Genomic DNA, 15,889 nt, shown 5'->3' with positions numbered 1-15,889 from the left:
TGAAAACAGGAAGGGCTGAGCCTCTTTAGTGCCTGTCTGGGGCAACAAGGCCATGTGGGTGTCGGGGATTCACAGACAGCTGTATCCAGCAGCTCAGGACCAGGTGGGCCTGGTCAGTGTGGGCAGGAGCCAGTCTGGTTTAGCAGAGACCTTCTGCTGAGCGGAATGAGTCAGGTTCCTTATCCCATCCACTCCCATCTGCCTCCGCCCAGAGACTGAGATTCATTCAGTACAAAGGCCGTCCCCTGCCACAGGGCTTCCGTGCCTGGGGTTCTGCACTTAGGGCACAGAGACTAGGAGATCTCCAGAAGTCTGCACCCTACAGCATCAACAGCCTCAAGATGCCAGGGTGCTCTGAGAGGGGGTCCTCTGGCACCTTCCTCCTCCTTCCAGGCTGGTTCTGGCCTTTTCTCAGTGCCCGAGGGGGCTCAGGGCTGCCCTCTGCTGCTCCTGCTGCTGGAACTCTTCATGGGCTCTGTCCAGATCTTCGAGCACCTCCAGCAGGCGGGCAGCTGCCTCTCTGTGCCGGGCCAGGGCATCGGGACAGACCCCTGCGAGGGAGACAAGGAGCCACGGGGGCTCAGCCAGGCCTAGGCAGGCTGCCATAACCCAGACCCAGTGGCTTTCTCAGACTCCAGGCTGGCCCTATGCCCTGAAAGCCCACACACTCCATTCCCCCATTCACCACACTTGCTGGTGAACTGCGAAGGGGAGGGAAGTGGGGAAGGACACAGTCGTGTGTTTGGCAAGTTATGGCAGGTGGCAGAGATGGCAAAGAAACAGGACCTCCTTAGCCGCTCACCTTCCGTGGCCCCAGAGCCCTTCTCTGCGTCTGCCTCTGGACTGGAATCTATGTTGGGATCCTCCTGGAATCTCATCCTGGAAGTTGAAAGGGAGAAAGACAGGGTTGGTCCCTGACTCCCAATCTTGTTCTCCACTCCGGAGATTCTCTGCTGGTTGCAGGAGACATGACAGATTCCCACCTGTCACCATCACCACCATCATTATCACAACAAAGTAGAGTACCAGACACTATTATAAGCCATTCCCATGTATTAACTCATTTAAGTACCACAAAGGATGTATCCAAGGTAAGGACTTACTATTGGCTCCATTATACAGTCCACTGAGACACAGAGAGGTAAAGTAACTTGCCTAAGGTTGCACAGCATAATAACTGTTGCTGTCTATGCGGTGACTGGGCATCTACAAAATGCCTTACCTGCATTAGCTCGTTTGACCCCTCAGGACAACCCCAGGAGGAAGGTACTATTATTATCCGTTTTCCATATGAGGAAACAGAGGTACAGAGAGGGTAAGCAATGTGCCCGAGATCACACAGCCAGCGAGTGGCTAGCCCAGAATTCGAAACCAGATAGGCCAGCTTCAGAACCCACTCTAGAAGGAGCTGGAACAAATCGGTCACTGGGTAGCACTGAAGCCCACCAGGAAGGAAAAGGAACACATCTAAGGTCTGTGCCCATGTCTTCAGGGGCCCGGATATGAAAAGATCCAAGACACACTTCTGCACTGGGGCCTGCCTAAGGATGCCTCCCTGTCCTCCCCTTGAGCCTGCACACCGTGCACTGGGAAGCTCAGCTGAAGCGGATGGAAAGAATGAATAAATGAACGTGGGGGTTCATGCTGGGCAGCTGGCCCGGCTGGCCATTGCGAGGGGCAGGGGGAGGAGGCTGGGCGGGGGCACCCACCTGAGCTGGTCCCGCCCCAGGAGCAGCTGCCGGTACACCATCTGGATCTCAGCGTCAGGATCCAGCGGGTCGCTCCAGTCCCCCAGGGTGACGGCCGAGTGTGTGCGGCTGCAACCAGCAGCTGAGGGTGACACGGCGCCATCAGGACCGCCTCCCATCACCCCCTCCAGAAGCCCCCACTGCTGATAGTCCCCATGACCCGATCCTTCTGCCTCTGAACTCACTCTTCCGACCTACTACTTCCATCACGCCCCACTGTCTCGGCTCCCACCCAGCAGAGTGGTAGTCTCACCACCTCCTTCAAACCTCCTCCCACAGTCCCGGCTCCAGCCACACAGACCCTTTGCAATCTTTCAGCCCTCCCTCTGCCGCCTCCGGGCCTTTGCTTATGCTCTTTGCTCTGACTACACTTCCTTACCCCATCCCTGTCTCCAACTTTGTTGCTTAACGCCTACTCTTCTCAGGGGACGTCGAAACAGCACCTCCTCCAGGAAGCCCTCCTTGATCTCCTACTCTGGGGCTGGATCAGAGGCATTCTCTGGCGTCTCAAAAGCCTCATCTTGGTACTTAGAAGACTGTATTACAATTGTCTGGTTATTCACTTGTCTTCCTCTAGAGCAAACCTGATGTCTGTGTTCCACTAGATGCTTAGCACATAGTAAGTGCTTAAAAAAATAAGACCTCATATGTACTGAGCACTACGTGCTGGGCAGCGTTCTATGTGCTTTGTGTCTATCAACTCACTCACTCCTCACAACACTAGGAGGCAGGGACTCTCATCAGCCCCGTTCCACGCTTCAGGAGACTGAGGCATCACGAGGTTAGGTAACTTGCCCCAGGTTGCACAGCGGCCAGAGGAGGTGGGGCATCCGCTGATTGACAGGGAGGGAGGGCCGAACCCGAGCCCACCCTGCCCCTCACCTGAGCGCTCAGCCTGGAGGCAGCAGGTCCAGCGCGAGCTGCGGAAGGCACCAGGGTGGCAGGCGGCCAGCTTGTCTGGGTTGGGGGCACTGGCCTTGCGCAGGGCTGACAGCCACTGGTTGAGCTCATTCACATTCTGCGGGAAGCCGGGGGGTGGGGTGCAGGGGTGCGGCAGGGGTGCGTCAGGGGTGCGGAACCTAAGGGATGCCCTCCGCCCCATCCTTGCGGCGCCTTACCTTGCACTGGAGGTAAGTGGTGTGCAGCACGCCCGCAGCGTCCTGCGTTAACACCTGCATCACGTGCGGCAGCTGGAAGGCGCCCTCGTCCACGCGCTCCACCGCACGGATGTGCGACACCGGGATGGAGGAGCACATCTGGGAGACAGGTCTGTCGCTGCAGGGTGGGCTGTGGGCCGGGGTAGGGTGGGCTGGGGGTCGGGGTAGTGGGGCCCAAGGACAGCTTTCCTTTGGGGATGCTCCCCAGGGATGTGTCTGTAATCTGGTCTCATGACCCCTGTCTCGAGCACTGAGTCCCCCGGTCCTGCCCTGTCTAAGGAAGCGCCGACTCCCCGGGGCACCAGTGTCCATTAGGGCCATCCATCGGTCAGCCCAGCAACCATCGACATGGCAGATGGGATGTGCTTTCCAGCACTCCGCAGTTACCAACTTACACCAACTTCTGAGGCTGGGTCTGTGTGCCGAAGAGGAAACTGAGGCCCAGGAGGACCCATGACCCTTCTGAGGTCACTCAGCTAGTTGAGCCAGAGTTGGAAACCAGGGATTAGAACTCAAGACTCTTATGCTTTGCTGACGAAGTGGGAATAATGAGCAAGCACGCCCTGTCCGGTGTTAGCTGTCATGCACGGACGTGCAGAGGCAGAAATGCATACACACCAGCAAGTGCCTGAGTTCTGCTGCATTTCAGCGGCAACCCTACGAGAACAGGAATTCTATGCCTTGTTTACTGCTATATATCCAGTGCCTAGAACACTGCGTGGTATGCAGGAGGCATTCAATCATTGTTTGATGAATGACTAAGTAAACAAATGGCCGTGTGTGTGTGTGTGTGTGTGTGTGTGTGTGTGTGTGTGTGTACTTAGACATTGAGGCGGGGACCTCTGGGCGAGCAGATCCAATTTTACGTGAGCAGGATAGCACCAGCCAAAGGACGTCTGATGCCTACGTCTGTCCTGTGCCCACACTGGCCCAAAAGGTGTGAGCAGAGCCTGGCCTGAGACTTTGGACTTGCTAAGTCCTTGCCCCCTCCCGGACCTCAGTTTCCCCCTGCTTACAGAGAGGCAGCTCAGGGAGGGAGGCAGCTGCTAGAAAACGCCTCCCCCGACCTCCTCCCGCCGCCCCCCGCCCCGGCTGTGGGCGGGAGCCCCACCTGCCACTCAGGACTCTTGGAGTAGGAGAGCGCCTCCCCGCTGAGCCAGAAGTACCGCTTCTTGAAGGCGAAGCGGGTGGTCAGGCTGGCGGGCTCCTCCTTGCGCTTCAGCAGGTAACCTTCACGGACGATCACCGAGGGGGCCACCAGGGCCCTGGCTGGTCCCCCAGCCTCTGGGAAATGGAAAGGGGGGGGGGGGCAGTGAAACCCTCATATCCAGACTCAACCTGCCCTGCCCGCGTGCCCAGGTGCCTCTATGGACGAGCATGACTCTGCCCCCTAGAGGCAGGAGGGTGAACAACAGGACTGCTGCAGACGGCTCCTTCCCCTAGAGAGCGGATCATGGCAGGTGGGGCCCGGAGCAGCACAAAGTAGGCCTCCCTCTCCTGAAGTTCTGTAGACAGTGGTGCAGGCAGTCAGCAGAGGGGCATGCCTCATGAAGTCAGTCCAGGGAGTACATGGGATCTAGCCCCCCTTCCGTGGAGGGTGTTCCTCCCCAAGGCCACAGGGACCCTGCCATACCACAACCGGGGCTCCACATTCTGACAGGTTCCTCATGTGACTTGGACCCAACTATATCATGCACTGGCCCCTATATTGTGATAGAGACGTAGCCCCAACTCTTCTGCTTAAAAAACTGCCCCAGGCTCCATTTCACTCCCCATCAAAGCCCAGCTGCCTAGGAAGCCCCCACACAGTCTGTCCCCCACCTCTCCTTTGTGCCCCCTCATTCCCTTGTCTACATTGGCTCCTCCCTGTGGTTCCCTGTTCGCCACCTCAGGACCTTTGCACATGCTGTTCCCAGCCTAGAATAGTTTTCCCTGGGCTCTTCATGGCTTGCTTTCTGTCCTCCTTGGGTCTTTGCTCTGATAGCCCCCTAGTGAAGCCATTTCTGGCCACCCCACCTAAAATCTCAAACTGCCACCCCCACCCCAAAATTCTCTTCCTTCCGTTATTTTTTCTCCCTACACAATCACTCCTCAACATTCTGTACTATTTGCTAACTCCTCTTGCTTTTAGCCCATGGTCCCTGCTAGAATAAAACTTCCATGAGAACAGGAGTTTCTTCTGTCTTGTCCACTGCTATTTCCCCAGCACCTGGAACACTGTCTAGTAAGCACTTAAAAGAGATATTTTTTGATTGTGTGCACGCCATGCGACAGGATCCACACACATCTCCACATTGGCTGGGATAGCCTGTAGGACAGGGCCTGAGCTCTGTTCATCTCTGGGACTTAGCACAGGAGGGGTCAGGAAATGTTCGTTGACTGACTAGCTGACCCACAAGTCCACAGTCTCAGTACTGGGGTGAGGTTGTGGGAGGGGGAAGGGCAGGTCCCAAGGGTCCATAGAGTGACAAGCCAGATGTGGCAGGAATGCAGAGACTCACCCTCCTCCCCATCAACATCCACCAGCTGGTCCAGGAAGTGTCTCACACGTGAGATACTCTGTAGCAGGAAGGGGTGGAGGGGGGCCATCCATAGCTCCTTGCCCTGGCCCAGCTGCTGGCCTAGGTTTCCAATGCTCTGCACAGCCTGGAGTAAAGAAGTAAGGGATGCCAGGGCCAAGGTCACTGGCGGGGGAAGAACTGGCTGCAGACCCAGAACAGAGCCCCCAGAACAGAGCCCCTGACTCCTGACTCTCAAATCAGTGCTCAATGAAAGGGGAAGACTCATAGCAGCACCTGCTTTGAACAACATCTACCCCTCCCTGTGGACAGATATGCACCCCCAGTGCCCTTATTCTGTTCCCTCCAGAGCTCAATTCCCCTACCGAGGACTGCCCTATCCTATCATGCATACTTTGGAGCCCATTAGAACTTCAAAAATATGGCCACTTTGCAAAGGATGGTCTAATTCATACTAAGGTGTAAGTGACTACCAGCCCGCTTCCCACTTTCCTCCTGGAAGGGTAGGGTTTTCATTTTAAGAGACAAAATTGGAGAACATATGAACGAATGCCTTCACATTCAGGATGGAAGTCTAATGGGTGTTTCAGATGGATTTCTCTGGGTATCATTTGGGTCTTCTGTCGGTTTGGCCTTCCAGCTCTATTCCTATGCTTTTCCCTGGCTGAGAACACCCAGGCTGTGGGACTCCACTTTTGGCACCTTGGCAAGCAGTAGCAGCGAGCGGCTGGTCTGGGGATCTGCATGCTGGTCCCGGAGGTCAAACAGCTTTGGGGTGAGGATGGCAGGTGCAAAGAACCGCAGGAAGAGAAAGCCGCTTATGGCCAGGTACTTCACATCCTGCCGAAAGGAGCAGCAGGTGAGAGGAGCCCCCAAGGACCCACTTCCCAGATGGGGAAACTGAGGCAGGAAGGACTACAGATTGGTGGTGCAAGGGGAAGCGGGTTGGGAGAAGGGCCAGAAGACCATACTGCTCTGCCAAGATGGCGTTTTCTCTCTGGACCTCAGTTTTTCCACCTGGAAAATAGAGTAACAATACCAATCCTGCATGATCAGCTTTAGCCCAACATCCTCAGAATCTGCTTTGTGCCAAACACTGTGCTAAGGGCACAGACCTAGAAAGGAAGCAGCATCATTATTCCCCTTTTACAGATGACGAAGCAGAAATTCAGAGATGCCAAGTGACTGGCCCAAGGTCACACAGCAGATGAGTGGAGGAGGTAGAACTCGATCTCCCGACCTATGATTTATTTTTATTAATAGCACCATGCCAGATAACTAGCCATACATTTGTTTATTTCATACTCACCCTGGGAGGGATTCTATCTCCATTTTACAGAGAAGGCAACTGAAGCCCAGAGAGAGGTCACTTGCCCAAGGCCACACAACTGTAAATGGCAGAGCTAAGACTTGAACCCAGGCAGGAGCAGCTCTCGGCTCCTCATCACACTCTCCTGCATCCGACCCTCGTTACTGCACACTGCTTGCTGAGTGTCAGGGACTCATCTGAACCGCTAACCATCCCGTGGAGTAGGTACTCTAGTCCCCGTTTTCTGGACGAGGACACAGGCTCAGGAGTGAACCCAGCCCGGCTGGCCCCTGAGCCTGTCCTGTGTGCACCCCCTGCCCCCCCCAAGCCTCTGCCTCCTACAAACTGTAAAGGGCGGTGCCCCCTGTGTGAGTCCCACCGGCAGGTGAGTCCCGGGCCTGGCCCACCCCCAGCGCCGGCAGAGGCAGCTGAGAGAGAGGGAGTGCCTTATATCCTGGGTGCATCTGGCTCTCCCCCCATCACTCCCCACCTACCTTTCACACTTGCCCGGCTATATTTAGCCCGAGAATGTGCGCCAGTATTTATTTAGGGGCCGTATTCACACTTGAGACAATACCCTCCCTGGGTGCGTGCCAACTTCCTACGGCACCTCCGCGCTGATAGTGAGCCCTGGCAACAGCCGGGTCCTAACGCTGCCCAAAAGGAGGGTCTCTGCCCCCAACCCCGCCCTTATCTGGGACCTGAGCTGCCCCCAAAGCCACCACCCCCCTCCCATCTTCCTTATTGCAGGGTAATTTTAGTCTTTGACATCAGCTCTGACTTCCTTTCTTAAGGAGGAGGAACAGGTGTCAGAGCAGCAGAGAAAGGAGTTCCCCTGGGTTTCCATGACCCCATTCACCCTCGTGGGCCTGAGAAAGTCCCTGCTCCCTGCCCATGGCCTCTGCTCACCGTGGGAACTGAGGTTTGGAGGACACTCGGGAGTCACACTGGGTCCCTCACAAGGGCCAGGCTGTCTAGGGAGCTGGCTTCCCCTCTTCCCTTCCCTCCTCCCTGCCACAGTGTCCCACTTAGCACCTGCAGCCTAGGCGAGAGCCTGGCAAAGTGGGGCATAAATCCAGCAAGGTCCCAGTTTGGAGGCCCAGAGCTCACTCCTCAGCGGGGACCGAGGGGAGAAGGGAGAGACCTCTGCTGGGAGACCAGAGGCCTTGCTTTGAGTCCACAACCCTTGACCAAGGCTCTTCACCTCTCTGGGCCTCAGTTTCCCCACCTGTAAACAGAACGTGGAGAGAAGTGTGGCGTAATCAAGGGCTCTTAACTCGAGCTCTAGGGACTGGGCTGTTACATCTCCAACACTGAGCAGGTCTCAGATTTTTCTGCAAAGTGAACCCCCAGTCCGCGTTTCTACGACATCAGCACTATGTAAGAGTTAGCTTGATGTGACGCCATTTGTAAGGCAGGACAAAAACAGCCACGTGGAAGGGATGCCGACCATTACACCAGGGGGGCTCCACCGGGTAACCCATGGACCAGTCTGGCTGCAAACGTGTAACAGCCGGCTCAAAGCGTTGTTGTGTTGTTGTTGTTGTTGTCGTTAGGCAAATTAGTGCCAACATTTAAAAAAATGAGAGACCTCACATAAAATCCAGAAGGTCGCCTTTAGAAAAGAAACTCTCACGATCTGGCAATACTGGGTCCCCATTCCTACATGGCAATGACTGACCGTCCGGAGCGGCCCCCTGGGAGCTCCGGCTTGCCACAGTCCCTACCACTCCCTGCCGCCCCACATCGGCCTGCGGCCTTCATTCAGCTCACCTGCCCGAGGCAGTCCCTGGGGCCCCAACTCTGAAGCCAACAGTGGCAGAGCACTAGCACATGCGGGGGTTTATCTGGGGCTATTCTGGGTGTCTGCTACAGAGCACCTACTGGCATCGGCGGGCTGGCTCGCTCTCGGGCGCTCTCACTCCCTCTCGCTCGCACTCTCTTTCTCTTTCTGAGAGCTGAATTTAAGACACACTCACTTTGTGCCAGCCTGCCTAGGTACATGCCAATCCCAGCACCACGGGACTCAATCTCTCTGGGCCTTGCTTCCTGCTCTGGGAAATGGAAGAATATTGGTGCCCGTCCCATCGGGTGGCTATGACAAGGCAAGGAACACGTACAAGTCGGTCTGACCCCCGGTGAGGGCTGTATAGAGCAGGAGTGGCTGTCGCTACTCTTACCACCACCCCTGGATCCCAGACTCTGCCGGGAATCCCGTCCCCACTTCCGACAGGACACATACTTGAGCGTGAGCAGCCCAGGTTCTGTCCCCTGCCCCGCCCCGCCTCCCTGTGTGACCCTGGACAAACTACGGCCCCTCCCCAGCTTCAGTCTCCCCATCTGCTCCATGGGGACACGTGGCCCACCTCGTGCTCCGCCTGGGGGAAGCGCTCCTTCACGCATTGGTGCAGCTGCTTGAAGGCAAGGCGCATGGCAGGCGGGCAGCGCCCCACGGAGCCCACGATGGCATCCACGATGGGCCCCAGGTAGCCCGTCAGCAGCCCCAGGCTGGCGTCCCGCACGTGCTCCTCCGAGGGTGCACCCTTGAAGGAGATTCTCCTGGGGAAACAGAGTGGCTGTGCCTGCGAGCCCAACATCTGTCTGCTCAAAACCCTCCACCAGCCCCCACTGAGCTGAGAGCACCCACCTTCCCAACCTCCCCTCCTACCATTCCCACCAGGCTTCTGGCTGCTTCTCAAACATGCTGAGCTCACTCCTGTCGCAGAGACTTGTCCACACTGTTCCCTCGGCCTGAGACACTCTGGCACCCATGTTCAGCTTAAATGTCCCCTCCTCTAAGGGACCATCCCTTCCCCATCACACATCATCACGGGACATGTTAGCAGGGACATGCCAGACACACGCTCCCACCTCAGGGCCTTTGCACATGCTCTTCCCCCTGCCCAGGATACTCTTCCACCAGATGTGCGTGCCTCCCTCCCTCCTCTCCTTCAAGTCTCTGCTGAAAGGCCCCCTGCTCCATGAGACTGTCCCTCTGGCCACCCTTTGAAACACTGCAAGTCCCTGCTCTGTTCCTGGCACTTCCCACAACCCTTCCCTGCTCTAGCTCCCTCCATTCCCCTGACAACCTTCAATAGCCTTCTTTAGCTGGCTGGCTACCTCCCTCTGGAAGGCGCATTTGCGTCCACATATTCCCTGCTCTGAACTCCGCGTTCAGCCAGTGTCTCACGATAGGTTCTCAACTATTGTCTTGTTGAGTGGATGCTGGAATGACACTCTTCTACCTGTAATGTTCTAGTCCCTTCTTTCTTGTTCCCACACAGGTGTAGGGTCTGCCTTGCCTGCCTCAGAGTTGAGTTTTGAACCCAGGAGCTCAGTTTCAGAGTCCTGCCCATCCCCAGACACGACACAGCCCGAGGATCGCCGTGCTTCCAGTGAGGATTTCTGCTGGAATGCGGAGCTCCTGAGCCACCGCACCGGGGCAGTGGGGCATTGGCACAGACCCAGCCTGGCCAGGCTCTGGGCAGACCAGGGGGCTGCCAGGGGGGTTGGGGTGCACCCCTGAGGCCTTGCTCACCTGGTGCGGCCCAGGTCCATCTTGCACGGGTCCAGCTCCATGTACTTCTTTTCCTCGAAGACGCGGTGAATCACCGGCTTCAGGACCTCGTGCAGGTAAGGCATGCCCACGAGCTGGGGGCAGGGGGACCACGTGGGATGGGGGCGAGCGTGAGATCAGGCGTGCCCACAAGTTGGGGGCAGGAGGCACGCATGGGATGGGGTGGAGCGTGAGGCTGGGCGTTCCCAGTAGCCGGGACAGGGGGGACCATGCAGGGAGAGGCTCAGAGCAAGGCCGAGGCATGCCCAAGAGCGGGATTGAGGGGCGCTATCCAGGTGAATCTCAGGGTAAGGCCAGGCATCAGCCGGCCACCCTGAGCCAACCGAGGCCGGCCAAGCTCTGGGGTCCCAGTAAGCACAGAAAAGGAGAAAAAGCTGCAGCTGGGCCCCGGGCTTTGCCTGCTCACCTTCATAAACTGCTCCATCGCCTTGGATGCCAGGGAGTTAGAACGGAAGAGGGTGTTGGGGTCAGCTGGGAGGACAGAGGGAAGTGTTTGTTGGGGTTTGGGGCCGGATCCACCTCACCCCACCCACTGAAGGTGGGAGTCGTGATTCTTCCAGCCTCAGGAATCAGGTAGAGCTGCAGCATCAACGCCATTCATGGTCCAGGGGCCCAGAGAGGTTCAATGAGGGGCCTAAGGTCACACAGCTCAAGAGTAGCAAAGCCAGTGCCTGAATCCAAGGCTGCATCCCCAGAGGGCTGCAGGTACCAGGCATAGGGACCCCCGACCCACACATATAGGAGCCCCTGACCTCTGCCCGAAGCCCCTGTTTCTCCCTGAGAGACCCGTGCAGACCCATCCCTGGGGTGTGATGTCTGGGCTCATGCGGGCAACTCACTGGTCCGGGCCACCTCACGCCGGGTGAGATAGTCCAGAAAGGGTCCGGCCAGGCCTTGGCCAAGAAAGAGCTTCACCAGCTTGGTGGCAAGGTCCTGGCGGCAGTCCCCCAAGGTCAGCTCCTCCAGCACGGCCAGGGGACTGGCAGCATCCTCCTGGGCAAGGACAGGAGGCAGGAGAGGTGGCCCAGGGCCCTGGGACCCCACCGCAGAAGAGCCCCAGGAGGGGTCCCTGAAGCCTGGGAGGCCATGATCTGGAAGCACCCACCTCTGCCGGGCCCAGCACAGATGCCATGAGCAGCTCCGTGAGCGGCTGGTAGTACCGGGAAGGGAGGACGCGGTCCTCGATGAGGCGCACCTTCAGCCGCAGCGCGCCTAGGGTCCCCCTGGCCGGGGTCAGGTATCGGGTGAGGGAGCAGTGAGTATGTTCACGCCGGCGCGGATGGCCGAGAGAGGCAGGTGCGAACACAGATAAGGAACATGGATGTTAGCAAAACAAGGCAGATGGGGACAGCTGTGGGCAGGTGGGAACAGGCATGGCCAGTGTGGGCAGGTGGGAGCCAGTACTGACGGGGATACACAGAACGGAGGAGCGCACAGTGTCAACACATGGGACGAGCATGGAGGGACGTGGCCAGCGTCGCAAAACGTGTACACTGTGAACAGACAGTGGGGGCAGGTGTGGACGTGTAGCCCGATGCAGGCAAGTGTGGACAGGTGAACAGATGTTGAGAGAGACACACAGGAATGGACGGGGAAAGTTGATGTAAGCAGTGTGGCCGCTGCAAGGCCAGTGTGAACAGGTGTGCACGGGCACGGAAGGACCCAGGGCTCAGAACACGCATCGACTAGTGTGAGCTGAGCTGACATGTTCATGTGCAGACAGGTGGGTGTACAAGGTAAAGTCCTTTGGATATAAGTACACGCCTATTGTAAGACATGTGTTAAATGAGTGAACAGAGTGACACGGTGACAGCTTGGGGGCTGACATGGGCACCCCACAGGACCTGCCCACAAGCTGAAGATGGCAGTCACCCTGAGTTCAGCCCGGCTGCCTCCCTCCGCACCCACATTTACCCAGAATCCTCCTCAGCTCTGGGAAAGGGCAGGAGACGGAACCAGCCACTGGGGGCGTTCTGCTGCAGGACCCGTGGGGGGAATTCCACCTGCGGGGGGACACGCAGACTCTCAGCTGAACCTGACCTTGCCAGGCCTAAGGCCCCACCCGGGCCTAGAAGAGCTCTGACTGCTCACCCAAGCAGGGGAGGCCTGGCCTGCCAGGGGCCACCTCCTCCCCACTACCGTACCCCCATCGATGCAGCCACAGCTACACTCCCTCCCCCAGCCCCAAATTATTAACTCCTGCCCAGACACTGAGGGTCTGCAGCCCACGCTTAATTTACACTTGGGGAAACTGAGGCTTGGAGAGATGGAGTGACTTGTCCGAGGTCACACAGCTGCTAGAGACCAAATATCTAGACTGAGGACATTTTCAGCTCTTTCTGGGGACACATGTCGCATCTGTCCGAAAGCTTAAAGATAGTCCCAAAGGGCCCTGAAGCCCACCGCCTCTCTTCTAAAATAACTTCATAAAGATGAAATTTGCATCCCATACAATTCATGTCTTTAAAGTGTGAGGTTCGAGGGGCGCCTGGGTGGCTCAGTGGATTGGGCTGCTGCCTTCGGCTCAGGTCATGATCTCAGGGTCCTGGGATCGAGCCCCGCATCGGGCTCTCTGCTCCGCAGGGAGCCTGCTTCCTCCTCTCTCTGCCTGCCTCTCTGCCTACTTGTGATCTCTCTCTGTCAAATGAATAAAAAAAAAAAAAAAAAACTTAAAAAAAAAAAAATTTTAAAGTGTGAGGTTCGATGGTTTTTGGTCTACTCACAGAGCTGCGCATCCGTCACCGCTAACTTCAGAACGTTTTCTGCCAGCCCCCCAAACACCTGTGCTCACTGGCTGTCAGTCCCCGTCTCCCACGCCCGCCGCCAGCTCCAGGCCACCACTGACCTACTTTCTGTCATTACACAGTCACCTACTCCAGACATCTCATCTAAACGAAACCAGGTTTCCAGGATCCATCCTCATTGTAGCAGGTGCCACGACCTTTCATGGGTGAGTAATATTCCATCGTAAGGACTGGCCACATTGTATCTACCCATTCAACCATGGAGGGACATTTGGGTTGTTTCCACTCTTGGCTATCATGAACAACGCTGCTGTGAACACCTTCATGTATGAGCTTCTGGGTGGACATGTGTTTTCATTGACCTTTGGTGCATGGCCAGGAGTGGAGTTGCCAGGGCATGGGCGGACGGTCTTAAACCGTTTGAGGAATGGCCGGACTGTTTCCCAAAGCAGCTACTCCATTTACTCCTCTGGCCCCTTCCCCGCTGGCTGTGCATAACCAAGCCAACCCATAACTTGCTCTAATCTTGCCTCCTTTTAAAAACTGTCAGCCCTGACTATACATCCATTCCCACTGAGAGGCAGGGCAGTCACACCCATTTTACAGATGTGTAAACTGAGGTTCCAAGAGAACGATCTTGAGCCCGGTGCTTCCAGGGGGACGGGTTAAGGGCTGGGATTCTGGAGTCAGAGAAACCTGAACTCAGATTCTGGCTCTGCCCTTTCTTGGTCATACAACATTGGGAAAACCGCTCAACTTCTCTGAATGAACCTCGGTTTCCCCATCTATAAAATGCAGACAACAGTCCCAGCCTCACAGAGTGGCCATGAGGGGTACGTGAGCGAGATTATGCTAGAAAAGCACTTAGCACGTGGTCATATTGAGTCCTCTCATCCCAGAATGAGAATCTGGGCCCACCCTGTGACCTTGGGTAGGTTCCTGCCCCTTGGAGAGCCTCTGTCTCCTCACCTGCACAACGGGGCAATGGGACTGCATCACTCAGGCCTGGCCAAGAGCCAGCTGAGATAGCTTTCACATCTGTCCTTCCAGATCCCAGGATGCACAGCCCATCTCCCCTCCCCTTACCTCTTGGAGGCAGTGGGGAGCCATGGAGGGTGTCAGGGGAGGGGGCGCTCACCATACCCAAGAAGTCATTCTTGCCCACCATGTCCCAGTCCCAGAGCTCCACCCGCAGCGGGGCTGGGGCTCCCGGCATCTCGTGCAGCTCCAGCACTTCATCCCAGTGTGGGAAGCGGGTCTTCTTGATGGTCTGGGGGAAGGGGAGGGAGGGAGAGCTGAGAAGGGCCCGCCTCCATGTCCACCCCTCCCCCAATCCACACCACCACTTACTGACGTCTCCAAGCTCTGGCTGCCCCAGAACACGCGTGCGAATGGGTCAGATGTGCCGGTGATATCTCGGGGGGCCAGGTCCCTGTGGACAGATGAGGAAAGGAGCGAGGGACACAGGACCTTTGACGACCAAGACCCAAGCCGGACCTTAGAAAGGGGTTCGGGATAGACCATTCAAAGGCCTCGGCCTCCACTGTAGGGACCCAGCCAGGAGCACTCTTCACTCTGCCCATCCAAGCCCAGTCTCTTCCTGTTGACCAGCGCTACCCTAAGAGGAAGCCCTAGTATGCCCCTATCTTCCAGATAAAGAAATTGAGGCACGAGAAGGTCAAGCCCTAAATCACGAAGTCCAGGAGATGAAGACGCAGTGGGGAGTGGGAAGGGAGCCTCAGTTTCTCTGGAGCCCCCCGGGAAGGAGACCAGATGCCAGGGTTCAGAGCCTGGCTCCACCACTCATTGGCTGAGTGACACTGGGAAAAGTCCCTTCCTGGCCCCAAGCCTCAGTTTCCTCATCTGGAAAATGTAAATAATAACAGATCAACCTCACAGGGCCAAGGTTTAAATGACATGACATATATAAAAGGCTTAGCATAGCAGCTGGTGGGATGTGAGTGCTCGCTCATTCATTACTTCACTCATTCAACAAATACTCATATGCACACCCTGCCTAGGACCCAAGAAAAGGCTTGAGGCAAGGACCCTCTGTCTCTGGTTGCCATGACAACCCTAAAGTCTCACCTCAGACAGCTTCTCCAATCCCTCCTTCCTGGAATCCCCCAAATCCAGTGACAGCCCCCCACCAGGGGCTGCTTGTTTCTTCCTGCTGCTCCTCTCCCACCCCTGCTTGGCATCCAAAGCCTTCTTTGGTTTCCTAGGAGCCAGCCCAGTTGCTAAGCGACAGCAATCAGTCCCTCTCCTGCTTACAAGGCTCCTGCACAGCCTTGTGGCTGGGGAGGAGGCCACTGGCACAAAGCAGATGAGGAGCCCCCTGCCCCATGCTCAGTGCTTCTGCCTGTCCTCTGCCACCCTGGTACTCCATCCAGACTTCGAGGGGCCCCAGCTGGCGACAGAAATCTGGAGATGGTGAGAGAGGCACAGAGAGGGTAAGAAAAGGTCACACAGCAAAGCAGAAACAGAGATCCTCCACAACCTGAGCGAGGACTGGTATAAAAGTGAGGGTTGGGGGAGTAAGGTGTGAAAACAAGGCAGAAAGACAAGATGGGAGATGAGGGAGGGAAGGGATGGGAGTATATAAGGAAGCAGAATGATGGGGGAGCTGAGGGAGAGAGGAGGGGATTACAGAGTGATAAAGAGGCAGGAGGGGAGATGGATATCCCATGAGCTAGTACCCCTGGAGGGTCATCTGTGGTCCTGCTGGTCCTGCATCCATCTTTCTTCTCCTGTTTCTTTGGGACAGGACCTGCCCCTCTCTCACACTCCCAGCTCCCATAACTTAGGTAGGCTGAAACCTCTATCCACTCCAGG

At 56.7% G+C, this 15,889-nt stretch overlaps 1 protein-coding gene across 2 annotated transcripts in view; it reads right to left on the bottom strand.

Annotated features, from left to right (window-relative positions):
* RASAL1 (RAS protein activator like 1) overlaps positions 1–15,889 on the bottom strand; it is a 28,349-nt gene continuing 12,460 nt past the window's right edge. For both annotated transcript variants that reach the window (XM_046024611.1, XM_046024610.1), the window contains 16 exons: positions 14,405–14,486; positions 14,193–14,324; positions 12,225–12,313; positions 11,416–11,533; positions 11,150–11,303; positions 10,717–10,781; positions 10,272–10,384; positions 9,100–9,292; positions 6,127–6,264; positions 5,407–5,551; positions 4,017–4,189; positions 2,867–3,004; positions 2,631–2,766; positions 1,710–1,830; positions 803–879; positions 1–551 (listed from right to left, as the gene is read on the bottom strand). In XM_046024611.1, the coding sequence (XP_045880567.1) occupies positions 412–551; positions 803–879; positions 1,710–1,830; positions 2,631–2,766; positions 2,867–3,004; positions 4,017–4,189; positions 5,407–5,551; positions 6,127–6,264; positions 9,100–9,292; positions 10,272–10,384; positions 10,717–10,781; positions 11,150–11,303; positions 11,416–11,533; positions 12,225–12,313; positions 14,193–14,324; positions 14,405–14,486 (2,014 nt within the window). In that variant the 3' untranslated portion in view covers positions 1–411. The remainder of the gene's footprint in view (positions 552–802; positions 880–1,709; positions 1,831–2,630; positions 2,767–2,866; positions 3,005–4,016; positions 4,190–5,406; positions 5,552–6,126; positions 6,265–9,099; positions 9,293–10,271; positions 10,385–10,716; positions 10,782–11,149; positions 11,304–11,415; positions 11,534–12,224; positions 12,314–14,192; positions 14,325–14,404; positions 14,487–15,889) is intronic.

This window comes from Meles meles, chromosome 12, assembly GCF_922984935.1.
Source record: "Meles meles chromosome 12, mMelMel3.1 paternal haplotype, whole genome shotgun sequence".
NCBI classification, from domain to species: Eukaryota; Metazoa; Chordata; class Mammalia; order Carnivora; family Mustelidae; genus Meles; species Meles meles.
The sequence above is the reverse complement of the archived record's forward strand: the minus strand, read 5'-3'. Positions and strand labels throughout refer to the sequence as shown.